The 20300-nt window shown below is 39.8% G+C and overlaps 1 protein-coding gene across 1 annotated transcript in view; it reads left to right on the forward strand.

Annotated features, from left to right (window-relative positions):
* The window catches only part of HERC2 (HECT and RLD domain containing E3 ubiquitin protein ligase 2), a 200259-nt gene that overhangs the window by 140777 nt on the left and 39182 nt on the right, over nt 1-20300 (forward strand). The window contains 14 exon segments of the mRNA XM_006017070.3: nt 53-134; nt 255-398; nt 1425-1515; nt 4504-4681; nt 4927-5008; nt 5091-5262; nt 7901-8045; nt 9869-10094; nt 11082-11253; nt 11883-12069; nt 13489-13629; nt 15212-15403; nt 16179-16332; nt 17467-17574. Coding sequence (XP_006017132.1) covers nt 53-134; nt 255-398; nt 1425-1515; nt 4504-4681; nt 4927-5008; nt 5091-5262; nt 7901-8045; nt 9869-10094; nt 11082-11253; nt 11883-12069; nt 13489-13629; nt 15212-15403; nt 16179-16332; nt 17467-17574 — 2074 coding nt within the window.

The raw sequence follows: 20300 nt of genomic DNA on the forward strand, positions 1-20300 counted from the left end.
GAAAGAGGGTAATGATTTATGTAATAAACTATTTCTTCTCTATCTACTCTAGATAAAGGTTCCTTCATTCTCTGAAACCCTCTCTGCCCTGAATGTAGTACAGGTAGCTGGTGGATCTAAAAGCCTTTTTGCAGGTAGGATAATTATATGCAAGATTCAAAATTAAAATGTAGACAACTATTTTCAAAGAAGAGAAACATGTTCAGTTGTACCTATCTTATATTAATGAGGTTTTAAATACTTTTTCATTCTAGTGACTGTAGAGGGTAAAGTATATGCTTGTGGAGAAGCCACTAATGGAAGACTGGGTTTGGGCATATCTAGTGGGACTGTGCCTATTCCCCGCCAAATTACAGCTCTCAGTAACTACGTAGTGAAGAAGGTGGCTGTTCACTCAGGTACTGACTCTTGATATTCCCCTTAGGTTCTTAAACATTATGCACCAAGGCATAAAAACAAAAGCTGTTTGAAGACTCTCATATGCTCTGTGTGTGTGGCAGATGTAGAATACTCAATGATCCTTTACTGCAGGAATAAATTAATTAAATTCTGTGCTTGTACATGGTGGGGGGGGTGGCAACAGAGATTATCTTAACATTATTTTGAAAGTTAAACTTGTTGGAATAAATTTAACTTGTCATGGTTAGTGTTCTCAATTCTCTTAAGTTTAAACTTGATCCTCTTAAGTTTGCTAAAATACAGTCTTTCAGTTGATTGAAAAGAGTAAATCAAGTGACCTTTTCTGTTTCTGTTATGGGGAAAATGTTCATTTTTGATGTCTTTAAAAAGTTCCATAAAATATGCTTTGGTCTGCTTCCTTTTGACTAGATCATGTTGAAATTACTGCTGCTTAAGGTATCCAGATAAAGAGTTTTAGGAAGTAGAGCAGGGCTATCCAACTTAGTGGCAGGGGACCCCGTGCAGGCCACAGGCTCTTCAGGTCGCTCTTCCACTGCACTAAGCACCCTGGGGCTCCTCCCCCTGCTTGTACTTTGTGCATAGGTGCAGATGCCTGAACCCCACCATCAGTTCCCTGGCTATGGGCTTTTATACTGGTACCCCATGCTATGGGGTTTCCTGGCACTGTGGGCAAGGTCATGCTGCTCAGCCCTGCCCACTGTGGTTGGGCAGAAAGCAAAAGCCTGAGGGAAGGGGAGCCTGGAACCTGTAGCTACTGCTGCTGCAGCTAGGGAAGTGGTGGCTGGGTGGGAGCCTAGGGGCTACACACTGACCCCTTGGTCCATGGCCCTCCAGTTGAACACAGCTCTAATGTAGAGGATTAAATTATAGCAGTACAAGGATGTTTGATTTCATTGGGTTTTGCCTGACTTGTGCTACTTTCCTATCTTAACCACGTTCTAGTCTTTATTGATGGAGGACAAAACAGTAATATTGTTTGAAATTTATGGTTTAAACTCTTGCAGGTGGTCGGCATGCTATGGCTCTAACTGTTGATGGGAAGGTATTTTCGTGGGGCGAAGGAGATGATGGGAAACTTGGCCACTTCAGTAGAATGTAAGGATGGAACTTGTATTAGCATTTTAAAGTGAGAAAAAGTATCAAATATGATACTAGAATGTATTTAACAGTATTTTAATTTAAGTATTTTACTTATGTTTTTATATAGCCTTTCATATCAATCTGTGTTGCAGAAGTTGTCTCATACATTTTGTAGGGGTTTAAAAGAGATATTTAAGTTAGAAGTAAAGTAAAGGGAAAGTACTTTTAAAAAAAACCCAGTTATTTCAAGAACAAAGTCTATAATTGGCTGTTTCTGTATATCAATGTAGAAAGGTCATCAGATGCCTGTGAAATGATTTGGTTGCCAGTATGGTAGGGAGGATTGGTGAGGTACCTGACAACCTCTATTAAGGTTCCATTCCATTTTTTTTTGGATGTTGCTCACACTCTCCCCTGCCATCAACAGGGCTGTAGGTTTTTTAAGCAAGCCAGCTCCTTAAAGAGATTTTTTTTTTTAAATAGTTGATGAACCAAATAAAGCCAGAGGTGCTTTATCCTATGGTGGGTAAGTTCACCCTATCTAGCTGAGCTCTCCATTAAGTCAAGCCCTTTTTTTAAGGCAGTATTATCATCCTCACATTAGTAGTTGAAATACCTTCAGTTCAGCTGGGTGTCAAAACTGTATGAATCGTCTTCAGGTTCCACAGGAAAGATGTTAAAGAATGTAGAGATGACAGGGTACTTGGATACTACAATATGGAGTAATTTAGAAATGCTTATAAATAAAAATGCTATACCGTTAATCTGGATTCAGTATTGATACTGTATATACATGTTTTGTGATTGAATTATAAAGCTGAATATTTGCTAGATCAGTCAAGCTAAATTACTCGCATTGAATCAACAGACCAGAGTTTTTAGGAAGATGTGATATCTTTCATTAGACCAACTAAATAGTTGGAAAAAATTGTTCTTTGCAATCTTTTGAGCACAAACACGCTCTTCAAGCATAGGGAGAGTCTGGAATTTTTATGGAAGTGAAATCAGCAATTGTGTTGGAACAAAACTACTCGTGGTATTGGTATTAACAACATAGGTCATGCAATCTATTTAAGTAACTATTTCATTAGCTTTTATAGAGAAGTAATTGAGTGATGCCTTGAATATTGTCTAAATATTTTGTAGTTTCACCTTTTTATTTTGACATATGGCACACTTTTTGAGCTTGGTGGTGGATCTTTTTTTCTTGCAAGTTCTATAAAAGCTGATATTTTATCCTTTAGAAAGGAAGAAGGTTTAGCCTCAGTCTTTGCCACACACACATTAAATATTTAAACATAACCAATAGGAAATTCTTCATAAGTTAATAGCTCTGAGGAGTATTCAGAGGTTTCATAGAATAGGTTCAGGCATCTGCACCTATGCACAAAATAATATAGTAACAACCTCAAATATTGAGTGAATCTCACTAATGGATACAACTCCAAAAGTGTGGATGACTAAGAGGATAATAGGCCAGGGAAGAAGAGTTAGATCAGTGCTGTTATATAATTTAGAGGTAGATTTAGTAGTACACTTGTTCTGTTTTACAGTATTTTACTGAAAGAGAAAATTAGGAGATATTCTTAGCTTAGTGTGAACATTGTTGAAGAGGTGAGTTTTCAAAAGGACCTATCTAAGTTCATAACAATAAGTTTTTTTTCTAATATATAGACAGTATTTATTATTAAACCTAGTCAAATTGAAACCATTCCATGAATTCAGTGAGTAGAGTTAAATTCACTAAACAGAAGGAAGTCTACTTTCTCTGGCAAAATCTGTCATGTAATCTGCAAATATATGCATTTAATACTGTACCAGAAACCTGACAATGAGGGTGTTGGATGCATTTAAAGCTAGCTGAAATTTTGAAACTTGCCCTTTTTGAAAGGGCTCCAAGCAGGTTCCCATGACCATACCCTGAATGCCTATCTTAATTTATTCCCCTTGTGAAGGAGTAGATCTAGAAGACTGGTGCTCAACCTTTTGACCCTCTAGGCTGTGAAAGTGGTATGGGGCAGGTCTACCTGCTGAATTGGACCCTGGGTCCCAGGAACAGGCCTGCGTACCCAGATATGGACCTTGGTGCCCCCCATCTGGGCTTGTATACTGGGATTGGGGTCCTTGAACCCTGAGCTACTCTTGCCTGGCAGCCTGTGCAGGGATCGAGGCCCTGGGACCCTGTGCCAGCTTCAGCAAGCTTTGCAGGTTGAGATCAGGGCTCCAGGGGACTGTGCTGCATCCCTAGTTCCTCATCTCAGAATCAGACGCTGGGGTCTTGTGTTGCCTCTGCCTTGCCTCGTGTGTGGGGATCAGATTCTGGGGCTCATGCTGCCTTTGCCAGGCTCTGTGCCCTGGGATCATGCTTTGGGTCCCACATGCCAGGATTAAGCCTCGAGCGCCAGATTTGATATGCAGGGACATGGCCCAGGACTCTTCCCATGGACCTGCAGGCCAGATGGCAAGACACTAGCAGCTGAATCTGGCCCAGGGGCTGAAGGTTGATCACCCCTGGTCTATGATAAGAATGGCACTTTTTTCCTTCAATACCTGGGCCTTTGCATTGCAGGCTGGAGGCACTCTTCAGAAATCGCTCCACGTGGGTGAAAGCAGAATTTTCATTTTTCACGTTTTAATTGACTCGCATTTTATTTGTTTTAATTAACTTCACTTTCTGATTTTGTCTTATCAGAGCACTGCAATGCCAGTGGTGCAAAGTATTTCTTAAAAATAAACTTCTAATTAAATTATGTAAATAATAAACTTACTTGGCTTTTAAAAGTTTGTTTTTTGTTAAATCTTTATTTGGGCCTAAACAGAGTGTGTTAAGGTAATTTAAGTTAATTATGGAAAAAATAATTTAAAATGTAATGTTAATCTCTAGATATTAATGTTACATCAAGTTATACTTTCTGACATTTGAATATTATATTGTCCAGAGATTTATGGGGTATTGCTTTTTCACAAAAAAAGATAACACGTTATTTTGTTCTTTGTCTTTAGGAACTGTGACAAACCAAGATTGATAGAAGCACTGAAAACTAAACGTATCCGTGATATTGCTTGTGGTAGTTCTCACAGTGCTGCTATTACATCCAGTGGAGAATTGTACACATGGGGTCTCGGAGAATATGGAAGGCTTGGGCATGGAGACAACGCTACACAACTCAAACCTAAGATGGTAAAGCTGTGTTATCTGTCTTTGATAATGTGTGTATATCTATACGGAGTAAAGTATATAATAACCAGAGGAAAAAAGCTAAAAATTGCAAAATTTTTGCGTGTAAAGGCATTGTTTCATAATGGGCTAAACAGTGTTTTCAGGTTGGATATGAAAAAAAAACATTACAAATATTTTTAACTGAGTGAAACTTCAGGATATGGTTATTTTTTGAGACCAGCATGTTTATTACCTGTATATTTTAGGTTAAAGTGCTCCTTGGTCACAGAGTCATTCAGGTTGCTTGTGGAAGCAGAGATGCTCAGACACTGGCCTTAACAGATGAAGGTAGGAAAAATTTGCTTTGGAAACTTTACAGCACATAGAAATACCATGACCATGAGCTGACATGTGGTTTGGTATTCGTTAGGCTTGGTGTTTTCCTGGGGAGATGGTGATTTTGGAAAACTCGGCCGAGGAGGAAGTGAAGGATGCAACATTCCTCAGAACATTGAGAGACTAAATGGCCAGGGCGTTTGTCAGATTGAGTGTGGAGCTCAGTTCTCTTTGGCGCTTACGAAGTCTGGAGTGGTGTGGACCTGGTACGTCGTTTGCTAAGAAATATTTATTAAAAGTTTTTAAGTGCCTGACTTGGATTCATTGCTACTGACTGGCTTATTTTGCATATCTGCACTGTAAGGGAATAAGGTTTGCTGTCACATCCTACTATTGTTATCTCCTTCTGTCTGCTGCTCTATAATTTGCACTCCTCACTCTTAATGGTTGTCTTTTAGATGACTCCAAAGAGTTAACATGGACTGTCATTTACTATACACGTCTCTGTTGTACACGTATTTGTAAAGTGCTTAGCTTAGTGAATGAGACCTTTACCTGACGGAAGCATACAGGAGCCAGAGCAGGGCTGTCAAATTCAACCATGTGCCCTGGGCTGGATCTGGCCCAAGGGGCACCAGGAGATGATGGTGGCAGCTCTGAACCAGTGCCCGAAGTAGGGACTCCAGTCCCCACTATGTGCCCTGTACTGGGACCAGAGCACTGCCAGCACTGCATGTCTTGTGCTGCGGTGGCAATTCCAGCTCCAGCATATAGGGCATGTGTCAGGGCTGGCAGCTGGGGAAGTAGTGCCACAGCAGCACATATTCACAAAGTGACCAGAGGGTGACTGCTGCTGTAATAGCCCTTGCTTACTACTGTAGATTTGCTGTGTCCGCTGGGGCCTAAGGGCCCTGGATTCTGTGGCAGGCCACCTGGCAGGCTGGATAGAGCAACTCCTTGGGCTGTACCTTTAATATCCCTTAGATAGGGTATTAATAGTAATAGATTGTTCTAATAGATAAAAATGTTAATATAGTCTATTAAATCATATAGTTAATTTCCTTTTGCTTGAAATGAAATGTGTGGGTTTTTTTTCTTAAGTATGCTTTCTAATCTTGAGAGTACAGGTTGTTCTATAGTTAATGTTGTATTTTTTCCACTTGAATCAGATTTTGTTGCTTTATGTACAAAGTATTTTTTCAAAATCAGAGTACTCTTTCTTTTAGCATGACAAAAGTTGATTAAATGGTTTGAATTGATATTAATTTAAAAAAATGAATAATTATGGCTAGCTAACACTCAGAAAATTTAACTTTTATTCCACATAGTCTTAGTAGTAGTAGTAATGTAGATTCTGCATACATTCCATATGTTTATAGCTCTTTTAATTCTTTCAAAGAGCCCCTGCCGTCCAGGACCCTGTACCCCTGCCAGCCTGCTCTGGGCCCCACTGGCGCTGGCCCTGGGACACAGGTGCGGGCCCTGCTCCTGTGCCCGTTAACTCCCAGTGCCCCCCTAACTCTGTGGTACAGGTGGGGGCGCAGAACACAGCTCCGACCCCCTGCTCGCTGGCAGGGAAGGAGCTCATGCTGAGCACAGGGGAAAAGTGGCCCCTCCCTGCTGCAGCCGCTCACAGCCTGTGTGGGGCTGTTTTGAGCAGGCACCGACAGCCCCACATGGGCTGTGAGCGGCTGCAGTGTGGGGTGCCGGCCACAGATGGACGAGGGGCCGCTTTTCCTCTGCACTCAGCACCAGCTTGTAACCTGCCTCCGCTGCCAGCCTGGGCCCTGCACTGGCTCTGGGTTCACCCGTCAGGGCTCTGCCATGGCAGCAGCAGCTGGGGACCCCCCGCTTGCCTCACTGGACAGTGTTTGCTGCTGCTGCCTGCCCAGAGCTCGTGCGCTGGGCAGCCCAGAGGCAGCGGTAGCAAACACTGCCTGGTGTAGCAGATGGGGGGGCCGCAGCTGCTGCTGCCATGGCAGAGCCCCAACAGGTGAGCCTGGAGCTGGCACAGGGCCCAGGCTGGCAGCAGGGGCGGGTTACAAGCCGGTGCTGAGCGCAGGGGAAAAGCGGCCCCTCAGCCTCCTATGACTGGCACCCCGTACTGCAGCTGCTCACAGCCCACGTGGGGCTGCCTGTGCCTGCTCAGGACAGCCCTGTGCAGGCTGCGAGCGGCTGCAGCAGGAAGCTCAGGGGCCCTGTGAGCTGTGTTTTGCCCACCCCTGGATTAGAATCTAGTTACTGATACAAAAGTTGTACAAGAGTACCAGGAATGAAAATGAAAATTGTTTCTCCTCACCAAAACTCTTTGTTCTTTTCTGTTCAGCTGATGCTTTTGATATTTTAACGCATTGCCATAAAACTGGCAAGAGAAAAGTTAGTGCTTTATTATGTATGATTTGTGAAAAAGTTAGATGTTGATAGTAAAAGTAATCTCTATTGGGGCTTGTGATGATGTTGAAAGTTTCATAAGCTTTCTGTGATTTCATATATTTTATTAGCCTTGTGGCAAAGCCTGCCTTTGTGCACGGTGTTTTGATAATTATTTTAATAATGCCATTAAAAAAAACCCCAGTCCTGTCTGAATACATAATCCCCATTATAATTTATAGTAGCACTGTGTCTTATAACAGAATTGGCTTTTGAGCAACCACTAATACATACAACAGCATAAATTGATAGCTCCTTAGTAGTGAGGTCAAGATGTGAGGTTATGGATCTGAGTTATCTTCATCTTTAGGTCTTTAAATTTTGGACTTGAAGATTGTTGAAGCATAGTATTGCTGATGATTGTAATATCCCATGAATATTAAGGGTTTCAGTTTGCAAAACTAATGGCAAAATAATGTAATATTTGGAAAGATGCGGTTGTCTTTTAATATTTTACTTTCTTATCTGTTTCAGGGGCAAGGGCGATTACTTCAGGCTAGGCCATGGCACTGATGTTCACGTGCGAAAGCCGCAGGTTGTAGAAGGGCTGAGGGGGAAAAAGATTGTGCATGTGGCTGTAGGTGCACTTCACTGCCTAGCTGTCACTGATACAGGACAAGTAAGTTTTCCTGATACAGGAAAGAACTGAAGTACTGACAGTGAAATGTGGTAGTAGTCAAAATATTTATTGGATGGAAAAAGTAATTCTTCAGTATATTATTGTTTTACTTTTAAAGCCTTGCACAAATATAATATGATTAACTGTGTGTGTACAAGCATCTTTTTATCTGACCTTTGTTCCTGTCTTACCGTGATTGAAAGTGTTTTTCACAGTCAGCACCTTGTTCTTTACTCTGAAGTACAGAAACAACTATGATATTCCATCGGTGCCTTTTAAGAACATGAGAATTGCCAGATTGGGCCTGACCAAAGGCTTATCTAACATGCTATCTCTGACAGTAACATGCAGTGGATGTTTTAGGAAAACCTTTCTGGCAGGCTTGCCCAAAATAGCCCTGCACCTTTTGGGTGCATCTCGAGGACAAGTAGCAGTGGCACACCTTGTGTCGCTGGTACTTGTCCCTGGGGATGCCCTTGCCATGTGTGCTCTGGCATGCAGCAGATTACCCCAGGTGGGCTAGGGGAGGTTTACCTGGGGTCCTGGGGGGCTCTGACAGCTGCAACCATGGCACTTCTGTAGCAGGAAGCCTGGACAGCAGCTGGAGCATGGCTCCGGCCAGTCAGGCTCCGGTTTTGGGTGGCACGTGCTGCTGCCACATACGTAGTCCCACTTTTTTATTGGTGTGGGGTTTTTGACCCTGCTCTCTCTCAGGGTCAACTTCCCCCCCTTCCCATGCACTGCAGAGTAGTGCGGGAATGCCTGCATGTGCGGTGTGGTGCTGCAGACCTGTGTGGTACCACATATCACACATCCGTGCTCATGTGCACACACCTGAGTGTTACTCTGATCCTTTTCCCTTGTCTGGTCTGTTTTGCTTTCTGCTTCCTGCGCTGTGCTCCCTGCCTGATCTGATGCTCTGCTTTCTGCTCCCTCCCCTATCTGCCACTGTGCTGCCTGCCAGAGGCTGTCTGTGCCACTTGCAGCACCCATGCTGCAGGTTGGCTACTCCTGCTTTAAAATTTACAAGAACCAGGATGAAATGATTTGATCCTTGCCATACCCTCTCTGTCACCAGCAGTAGGTTAGCCATTATATTTAATGACCCCTAGTGGATTTATCCTCCCCACATTTGCCTAATCCCTTTTGGAACTTAGATATACTATTTGCCTTCAAAACATCTTTTGGCAATGAGTTACATCTGTTAATTATATACTGGTTAGGCAAATACTTCCTTATGTTTGTTTTAAATCTGATGCCTAATGATTTCATTGGGTTCCCCCTAGTTCTCTTATTTTGAGACCGCAAATAACAATTCTCTCCATTTCATATGAACCATTCATGATATTGTAGGTGTCGGTCATATTTACCTTGGCCACTTGAGACTGAAGAGACATAGCCCTTTCATTCTTGTTTTGTATAGAAGCCATCCCATATCCCTGATCCCCTTGTTTATGTTTTCTGTACCTTTTCTAGTTAAAACATACTCTTTCGCTGGGGTGCGGTATTCACGATGTGGATGCATCATGGGTTTAATACGAATATTCATAGCTATCTTAAATAAATGATATAATCCATGTACAAATAATCCCATTAATTTCATGTGCATGCAGAAGAATGAAGAGAATTAATCTGTTAAAAAGAATGGATCTCTCAAGTTATGATAATACCTAAAAGCATCAAATCTGGAAAATCCAGTTGATATGTTGCAAATCAAGATAATATTGAGTACTGAAATCAAGTAAAGTAGGTGCTGGATGAAAGAACAATAAGAAAGGATCAGTAAAGCAGACTAATGTATTGAAATGTGTGATTATTTACAGGTTTACGCTTGGGGTGACAATGATCATGGACAACAAGGCAATGGAACTACTACAGTCAACAGAAAACCCACCCTTGTTCAGGGTTTAGAAGGCCAGAAAATCACCCGGGTTGCTTGTGGATCTTCCCACAGTGTAGCCTGGACAACAGTGGATGTTGCAACGCCATCTGTTCATGAACCAGTACTCTTCCAAACAGCTAGGGACCCTTTAGGCGCTTCGTATCTAGGTAATATAGCACTTTTAAAAAAAGGAATTTTGTAGTGTATATAGTTTGGTGGTAGTGTGGATGGACAGGTGGGCAGAAGGGAAGAGAAGAGGTGGTTTTAAATGTTCTGTCTTTCTGAGAGTGGATGAAATAAAACATCGTTTGGGCAACCAAAATGTTGTATGACCTGAAGCTGAGGAGTGTTATAAAAGCAGTATTAATGTGAAGACTTGAGTCCTTTGACCAGCAACTTACTATAAACTGCATTCTCAAAAAACTTAATGCCATGCCAGCTTATCCTTATTAAGTCCTGTGGTTGAATCCATAATATTAATCCACTTGTATGTTACACCGTTTACTAGAGGCAAGGATTTTTATTTGTGATTAGCTTTTATTGGATCAACTATATATTTTTAGCAAGTGTATACAGCTGTTTTATCCTTTTCCTGGACCATCAAGGTGATAACAGCTCTCCTTGCCTTTTACTAAAATTCTTGGTACAAATGATAAGCCTGCCTTTTGACTTTTAAGACAAATGATCACCATTAAAGACCAAGGAACTGCTTCCTTTAAGAGGTGGCATTTTTTGTTCAGCATAACAGAAATTCTTTTGCTGTATTTCCTTTCAATACATGTTTACTAACAAGAAATAATAATTAAGCACTGTATGGGTGTAGCACATTTAATTAATACTTATGCTATCTGATCAGTTATTTTCAAGCAAAACTTACTTTAGATGCCAGTAAGTTAAAGTAGCGTATTGGAATTACTTGTGTGTGTAAAATAGTAGACTTTTATGTGTAAAATAATGAAGTGAGCAAATTTAGATTCTATACTATGAGTCACTGGTGGAGGAGGCTGAGTGCCTGGTTTAGTATTTGAATTACAGGAACAGTAGGTTAAGAATCCTCTCCAAAATTAGCATCATAAATGGAAATTATTTGATTTCTTGGTAAATAATGCATTATCACTTTTTAAGAGTCTGGTTTTCTCTTTCTGCCTCCCCAGGTGTCCCATCAGATGCAGATTCTTCTGCTGCCAGTAACAAAATCAGTGGTGCGAGCAGTTCCAAACCCAGTCGACCTTCCCTTGCCAAGATTCTTTTATCATTAGACGGGAACCTTGCGAAACAGCAGGCACTTTCTCATATACTGACAGCATTGCAAATCATGTATGCCAGGTAGGCATGCCAAAGTTCTTGTACTTTACAGGGCAAAGCATAAGGTAGCTTACTATCTATTCAAGGGCCACATGTCAGGCAATCATGGTCATAAAGAATAAATGTTCTACTTCCACTTAAATTCCTTTTGCTGTTAAACTGAAATCAGCTTCATGATATTACTTCCTTATTTAGAGCCAGAAACCCTAAATCTCTTTAATGAAATATTAGCTTAGCTCATCTAGAAATCTTTGTAATGAAAGGATCATCACAGCAAATATAAAATAAGTTGTTTTTTTTTTTTAAGAAAAGGAAATGTGACTTATTTTGTTGTTAATATCTCTTCCTGATAATGTAGATCAGATGACCAGCACCTTTTGAATTGTTTTCCAGTTGGTAGTGAGAGAGTACGATTATGAAAAGAAAATGTTTTAAAATGGTAACGTATCTAGAAAGCTTGAAATTCCATATCTCACTCATCTCAACGAAACAAACATGAGTTCTACCAAATAGAAAGGAAGTAATCTGTCTGCAGGCTCCAAGCAATGGAAAACCTTCTCTTTAGTACTAAAATAAAGGCTTTTTCTGAGCAAAGGACGTTGTTGTGCTAATGCTGATCTGCTCTCAACAATTTTTTCGTTTTGTTTTAGGGATGCAGTGGTTGGAGCACTGATGCCTGCAAGTATGATTGCACCAGTGGAATGTCCCTCTGCATCCCCTGCCCCTCCATCAGATGTTGCATCTACAGGAAGCCCTGTTAATGGGGAGGAGGGTGTGCTAACAGGGGATGTAGAAGAGAGACTGAGTCCAAACCCTTGGCAAGACAGGAGAGGGGAGGTAAGTAAATAATTTCTGTTATCAGTGCCATAAGCAATCTAGAATGTGTCAAGTAATGCCTGACTTAGTCTCAGTACCTCATCGTGAAATAACATCAATTCATAAGTTTCAGTATCAACAGGTCACTTAAACCCATACATGATAAAGGCATCTTGCATCATACTTCAGAAATGATATCAAGATTTTAGCAACTATTTAAATAGATATTGAAGTATTTTAAGTAACAGTAGTACCATGGTCTGATTTGAAAATTGACCTAGCATGTAATTTAGAACCAAGTTTTCAAGTTCAGTTTTTAGGAAAAAGTTTTTTCCTTCCAATCAAGTTGATAACTATAAATGAACTCCCTGAACTGCTATTGCTCTTATGCAATTCCACAGGAGAATCAAATAAACAAGGAAAAGCTCCAAAATGTTAAATGCACTAAAAATACTAAAATAAACTGCACTGAAAAACATTCTGATTTCATACCTTTATTGCAGGCACGAAAATACTGTGAGAGCAAAAGTTAGGATTGTTTTGGATCGGTTAGATCAGGGGTTGTCAACTGGGGGAATGCATACATCTGGGGGTACTTTGAAAGGTCCTAGGGATATGTGGCGATGGAGTGCTACCACCCTCTGCGCCTCTGCCTCAGGAGCAGGGCCGGGGCAGTTGAGAACAGGGCCTCATAAATGCTGCGCTGCTGCTGCTCGCCACACCCTGCTCAACGTCCGGCTGCTCACCACCTCCTCCCCCCCCTCCCTGGGGATACACTTACTAAAAAGGGGGCTGCCAAGGGTGCACTTATTAAAAACAGTTGAAAACCCCTGAATTAGATTAATCCTGTGATGGGGGCGGGGAGAAAACAAGAGTGGGAAAGGGAAACTTGACTTAAGTTGATCTAAATCGGAACAATATACTGGTTTGCAGAGGCTCCAAAATGCATATAACAGGATGAAAAAGATCTTCATTACATTTTCTAAATCTATTTTATTATTTAATTTGGATTAATTTTATCATTTCTGATGTATGATGTAGTAAATGAAAGCCAGAATAGAGTCCTGCTCTGTTGGTTCTTACATGTGAGTAGGAGTAAAAAAAATGGAAAAATATTTCTTATGTAAAAAAATAAAAGGAAAAATATTTATTACCAAAAAGAACAGATCATCCCTTTTCTAATATGAATAGCTAGTTTGTTTCCTGCACCTGTTATATGTTGTCTTCTAGAATAGCTCTGGTCTTTCCGCTGTATAGCATCTAGAACAGTTGGTATGTAGAAGCTAAGAATACAGGGAGAAGAGTAAGTTGTTGCTATTTTTGTGGTCTCTTTCCTGAGCATAAATAATCAGTCTTTTTATTTTATTTTTTAAATGAATCTAGTTTAAATATTTGTTGTATTTCACTCTTCTGCATCTGATTGTTGTGTGCTTTGAGTAGGTTGTTTCTTCAGAAGATGCTGTGACACCTTCTGCTGTAACTCCCTCAGCTGCTGCTGCCTCTTCTCGTCCTTTCATTCCAGTCACAGATGATCCTGGAGCTGCCAGTATCATAGCAGAGACAATGACCAAAACCAAAGAAGTAATGTTTTACAAGATACTTTTAAGTATATAGGGTGTCTGTAGACATGCTGGGAGGCTGCTCAGCTCGTCAGAGCAGACTTGGTTAACTAAGTTGGCTGGAGCATGCTAATTAGCGTGCTCCAGCCAGGCTCCACATCTCATGTATCGGCGTCCCTGCACTTCAAAATGGTGGTGGGGGCGCTTAACTAAGACTTGTTGAATGAGCTTTGGTTAAAGAGTCCCCACTGCCATTTTGAAGTGCAGGGATGCTGATACACGAGATGCTGTGGGCTCTTTAGTTGGAGTGGCTCTGAGCTGTTCTAATTAAAGCACCCCCTGACCCCCGGAGCACATGTAAAAATGCCCATAGGTTATGTCGCTGTATCAAACAACTGAATTGTTCTGGTGTTGTACCTGTTATTATTTAAAGACAAAACTATAAATAGTTTTCTGGCAATACACAGCATGAGAGACTCAGTTTCAGTAGTCACCCTTTCTTTCACACTGAACTCACTATTTTGTATGTCATTGCTTGAAAATGTACAAAATTGACCAAGGTTTCACTGGAGATGAAAAGATGAAACATCTGAAAGTAGAGGGGCGAAGCCAACTCCAGAATAGCAGAGTGCTTTTATGGGGTTGTGGGCAACCAGGTCCAAGTGCCTTTTCTGTTTATTTTGGACCTGGGTCTCCTGAATCCCAGTAAGTTCCCATGCTCTTCAAGCTAAGGGCAGTTCTTTGGTTCTTGTGTGGGCCTCTCTTATGGTTTTTAACCTCCGCCCCAACAAAGATCTTTGTTTTCATTCTTTATGTAGATAAAAATAACTGTAAAACCCTTTTAAGGTTTCTCAACAGTCCCAGTACTAATGTATGTAATAATTGTTTATTTAAGTATTTACTTAGGTATTTTACTTGGGTATTTACTTTAGGTAAACAAAAAAATTGTTTCATGTTTCATAGTTGTTAGGGGCTGGAAGGGACCTTACAGATTTACCTAAGAAATACTTACAAAAACTAAAAATATAATATATGATAGTTCTTGTTAAAGGTCCCAGACATTTAGTGAAATGATCCCCAATTACATATATAAAGCACTGAATCAAAAATCATGAGATTTATTTTTTTTTTTTTCCAAGGGGCTTTTGTTCTAAGGGCTAGTCAGTAGCTTGTTATAATTTTCAGGCTTGATAATTTTTCAAGCTTGTTGTTTTCCTTTTTTCAATGATGTCTTTCAGTATAAGTACTCAGAACTTTAAATTTTACAGCTACATTCAATTATCCTCAGCTGTTTTGTCATTATCCTGAATTCTGGAGTATAGCTTTTTCATGTTTTTTCCTGATAAAGTCTACATTTGTCAATTTTCTTCACATTTAAAAGATATTAAAGATGACAAAACACTGTCTTTGGTGTGGGGATGATAGAGCTTAAAGAGTGCACAATATTTGGAATGACTAGTCCCCAAGCTGAATGGTGTGGAAATGATTTATGTAATAACTAACTTCTCTTTTTAGACAAGTTAAGTTGAACTGCTGTAGCAAAAAAAAAGTTTCTTCCTATGTATTCATGAGATATATATTTTTCCTTTATTTTTCCTTTGCAGGATGTAGAAAGCCAAAGTAAAGTTTCTGGGCCGGAACCCCAATACTTGGATGAGTTCACTAGTCTCTTAGTACCAGATGACACTCGAGTCATGGTTGACCTGCTCAAGCTTGCTGTTTCCAATAGGGCTGGTGAAAAGGGAAAGGATGTTCTTTCAGCTGTGCTGTCTGGCATGGGCACTGCTTACCCACAGGTCAGTCTTCGAGTTTGTTTGTTTGTTTTATGCATTTTAATTCTCTCCCTTCCCCCCACGCTTTTTTTTTTCTTGAATCATCAGTAGGTTGAGATGAATCTTAGTAATTGAAGAGTACTTCAATATATTTTAGTTTATAATAAACATCATCATTTATTTGGTATTCCAATTAAATTTACTTTTTAAAGCATTAACTATTTCAGTTTTATAGTAGTGAAGTGCTTATTTTCCAGTAGCATGTTTCTGTTGCAGAATTCATATACACCTAGAAACATTTAGAAAGAAAACAGTCCTTTATAGTTAATGTACCTTGTCCCCTACCTTTGCTAATCTTTTATATGTATTTCTCATCATTTTGCTTTTACACTAAAGCAAACATTGGAATTTGATGGAACAAGACAAAGCATTCATATGCAGAGAGAGGGCACTGGTGATTCATAATGGACAAATGAGCAGTTTTAAAATTGGAGTAAAAGTTGGTTTGTATTTCTTGGAGTATTGGCAAGTTTGATTTTTGGGAACTTTTTACGTTTTCTGAGTCTTGCACAAGTTGTTCCTTATCTGGTTTATAACTTTTTCTCCAATCTGTACAAAATATAGTAAAGTAAGATATTTTATCTTTTGTCAATCCTAAACCAGATAGAAAGATGTTTTAGCAGTGAATTTTCTCATTGCTGTTCAGCTTTAGACATTTTACAATTTTTCTAGATTATTTATAAATTTGACACATTCATCTGCTAATTAATTAGGCATCTAAAAATTCTTTTCTCCCCAGGTGGCTGACATGCTGTTGGAGCTGTGTGTTACGGAATTAGAAGATGTGGCTACTGACTCACAAAGTGGCCGACTTTCTTCTCAGCCAGTGGTGGTGGAAAGTAGTCATCCTTATACTGATGATACTTCCACTAGTGGCACAGTTAAAATACCAGGTACTAAATAATCTCATTTATACGCAAGTAACTTGCAACTCACTCAGTAACTTGCATCTCACTCAGTTGTTCTGGATCTGAAAAATGTTTAAAGCTCACAAATATATTTTGACGTTTTAGTCACTTTTAGAACAATTTTAGTTTAGATAAACGTGTTTCTTACCATAATAAAGGTGCATGATTTTGTTCATCTTTCTTGAACTTGTTTGATAAGTGTGTGTTCCTCCCAAATTTAAAGGTGTCTAGCCAAAATAAGAGCAGCTGTGAATCATTGCTGCTTTTCGTTTCAGCAGAAGTTTGCCATGACTTGCCCATATTCACATTGTAATTTATCAGGTCCAGAGATATAACTTAGATCTCTTGGGCTGCTGACAGATGTGAAAAACAAACAAGCAGTGCTTTACTGGGAGAAGCATCACGTTAGTTTGACCTAGCTCGTCAGCACCTGTATAGATTGTGCGTTTCAGCAGGGCTTTTGGCAATTTTATCTAAACCCAATTTAATCAGCTGTTAGATAAAAGCACCAAAAAGTGCTGCTGAAACACCTAATCTATACAGACATTGGGTGGTCCAGGTCAAACTAACACGATGCCTCTTCTGGACACGTGCTGTGCTCGATCTGTGGGCATACCAAGCTGACAGTAAAGCACTAGGGTTTTTCCCCCCACATGTCTGTAAGCAGCCTTGTTTCTGTGCCTTAAGTATTAGGTCATATTTGTTTTCATTGTGCATGGTGGCTTCATTCTGAGATTTATTTAATATTTTTCTCAAGTGTGAGACAACTGATGTAGTTATTCATTTTCCCTCAACTACAGATAAGTGTTTCTGTAAGTCCCTTGAGATTTGCAGCATCAGGCTTAAGGTGTTCTGATCAGTTACATATACTTGTAAAAACTTTGTGTGTTTGTGAATCTCTACTTATGTAAAGCTGCGAGGAAATGGGAATGGCATACACATGTTACTTGTTTAAAAAAATTGTTAAAGGTTCATTATTGGGACCTAGATTTCCCCAGAGTATCAGTGCTGAACCAGGCAGTATTTCACTTAACTGGACTTTTAAGGGCCTAAGTTTGTGCCTGCACATGTGTTTTCTGGTTATTCTTTTTATAATTGCATAATGTTTTTGTTGTTTAGGTGCTGAGGGGCTTAGAGTAGAATTTGATCGTCAGTGTTCAACTGAGAGGCGCCATGACCCACTCACCATAATGGATGGTGTCAATAGGATAGTTTCAGTCCGATCAGGTGACGAGAGCCACTGGTTTAAATTTGCTTTATTTTTTTGTTGACTTATTTGTTGTTGCAGGTTATTGAATGCTGGATGACATGTCCTTTTTTTATATTGATTTATTTTGAATAGGGAATAGACGAGGGGGAAAAACAAACAAAAAGCCCTGTAAATCTGTCTTTAATGCGTAAGCTGTCTCCAATGCATAAGAATATAAAGTGCTTAACAGAAGTCACTTTTAATCTTTTGTGTTTAAATTCAGTCATTTCTAAAGTTCAAATAAGATTTACAGAAGAATTTCAATTGTATTTGTGGCTCAAATTATTTTTGCGACTCCATTTTCAAGCTCTACTTTAACATTCCAGTCTTTGTATATCAAGATTGGTAGAAGTTGGTACCTTGTATCGGTAACTTTTCTGGAGAGAAAAGTTAATGCACTGTTCTTTTAATTTGCTTTGATTTTATATTTGCGTATCTAGAGTTTTGTTTGCATGATTTATAAAACCGGGTTCCCTGTCAGCAGCTATGCAGTGCATAGCATCTCAGTGGCTGCCATTTCTGTTGGAATAATTTATTTTATGGAACACTCCATCTGTGTGGTGTCATCTCCCTGTCATTATCTTCTGTCTCTGTGAACTAAGATTATTCAGTTAAGACATGAATTTAACCATGTTCTGAAAGTTTCAGGGAACAAACAGTGCCTGTGCAATGGTCTTCATACCATTTTTTGATGCGCATACCTGAGATGCTATTTATTGATCCTAGTGCTATATTTACATAGATTAATAGTTGGGGAAGGTTTCTGAATGTTGAAGTAATTGTGTGTGCTGTTATGGATTCACTTGTTAACAACATTTGTCAACAAGAAAATGGCCTTTAAAAGTTCTCTTAACTGCATTTCATAGACAGCAGTCCAAATTGAACTAGTAAAGCAGATGAGCCAGACCAAGTTGCTCTGTGACTCATCTGCATCTAAATTTTTGCAGGATCCCAGGATTCATGAAAAGAACATGCAGTTCCAGTCATGAGTTGGGGGGTAATTAGCAGATGGCTCCTTTTGTGGGGGGGTGCTAGGATCTGAGCAGTACTGAGCTGTGGAGTCACTATGATTATGCTGGGGCCCAGCCTAGTGAACTCTGTGGTAAATCATGAGCTTTTTTGCTTTGGACTAATATCACGCATAGTTTGTGCTATATAGGCATAGGTACGAAAGTGCAACTTAAAAGGGTGTTAATGGACTACCTGGGATAACAAGGATTAACGACCACAAATTGATTGAGAGCAGGTTCAGGCTTGATATCAGGAGGCATTACTTTACAGTTAGGGCTGCCAGGCTCTGGAACGGGCTCCCGAGGGAGGTGTTGCTCTCTCCTACCTTGGGGGTCTTCAAGAGGAGGTTGGATAGCTATCTGGCTGGGGTATTATGATCCCAGCACTCGTTCCTGCCCAGGGCAGGGGGTTGGACTTGATGGTCTGTTCAGGTCCCTTCCGACCCTAGAAACCATGGAGTACCTGTGCTAAAACTTGCAATAGTTTAAAAAAAAAATGGTGAACTGCATTGATTCTGGCTGAATTAAGTATATGGGTACCTGTAATAAGTTCCTTATATGCAAGTTACTACAGGCAGTTTATTTGAAGGTTTGTGTTTTCAAATTTGCCCCTCACTTCCATGTGCTCAGGGAGAGCAGAGTCTGACAGTAAGATGGGGAAGGGGCTGCACAGAGAAGAATTTGCAGGGGGAGAGGGCAAGGGAGCTACCTGACCCCCCATTTATTTTCCCTTCTGTAGCAGTGGGTGGGAGACAAATTCAAGGCAAACCTCCAATCATAAGTTTTTGTACCTGGAAAATTATGCCAAATGTATAAATTTTCCATATATAGAATCTGCCTATTGATGGGTCATCTTATATTCAGGGTTTTCTTATATTCAAGTCAGTATGGTAGATTTGATTTTAGTTATTTTTAGTTATGTTTATATGCTTCATATCCAGCTTATTTTTCTTTGGAGACATGTTTCTAATGCTTACAGCAGTTAGCACTTACAGCCATGTGCAGTTATAAGTAGGGGTGCACCAATTAAGATTTTCTTGGCTGATACCAATAGCCCATGATTAACCAACCGTATCTGCCGATGCCGACCTCGTAACCGATATTTAGTAATAGTGCAAGACATTTTAAACTTCTGGCATAAATAAACCATTTGTTTATTTTCTATTTCACTTGCACTCACACACACTTTTTGTTTCTGCTTCTACAAACATTTTGTAGCAAAATAAAAACAAACGCACATTAACTTTATAACTTACTGCAAACTATCATTTTAAAAGTATAAACTTTACATAAGGATTTTGACAGCAAAGTCATTATAAAACTCAATATTCAATTTGTTACAAAAATCACCCCAATAAAGTTGGAAAAAACAGCATAAAGCCAACATTGTTACGATTAAAATAAATGAGTGGGAAATACTGATCAAGATGTAGAAATTACGAAACAAAAAATGTTGAGATATAGTTTTTAGTACTAGAAGCTGCTGTTGTTGTTGTTGTAGTAGTAGTAGTAAAAAACTATTTACAGTGTTGGTAGAGAAAAGAAAAGAAAAAAAAAAAAGACTTACAGCTTCCTCACTGCTTACTCACAGCTTTAGTGTAGCAAGTGGGTGAGTGGAAGGTTTTTCTTGACAAAAAGCCACGTTTCTGCTTTTTGGCACATCAGCTGGTTCCTCTTCTCATCCACAACATGTG

This window comes from Alligator sinensis, unplaced genomic scaffold (assembly GCF_000455745.1).
Source record: "Alligator sinensis unplaced genomic scaffold, ASM45574v1 scaffold144_2, whole genome shotgun sequence".
NCBI lineage: Eukaryota > Metazoa > Chordata > Crocodylia > Alligatoridae > Alligator > Alligator sinensis.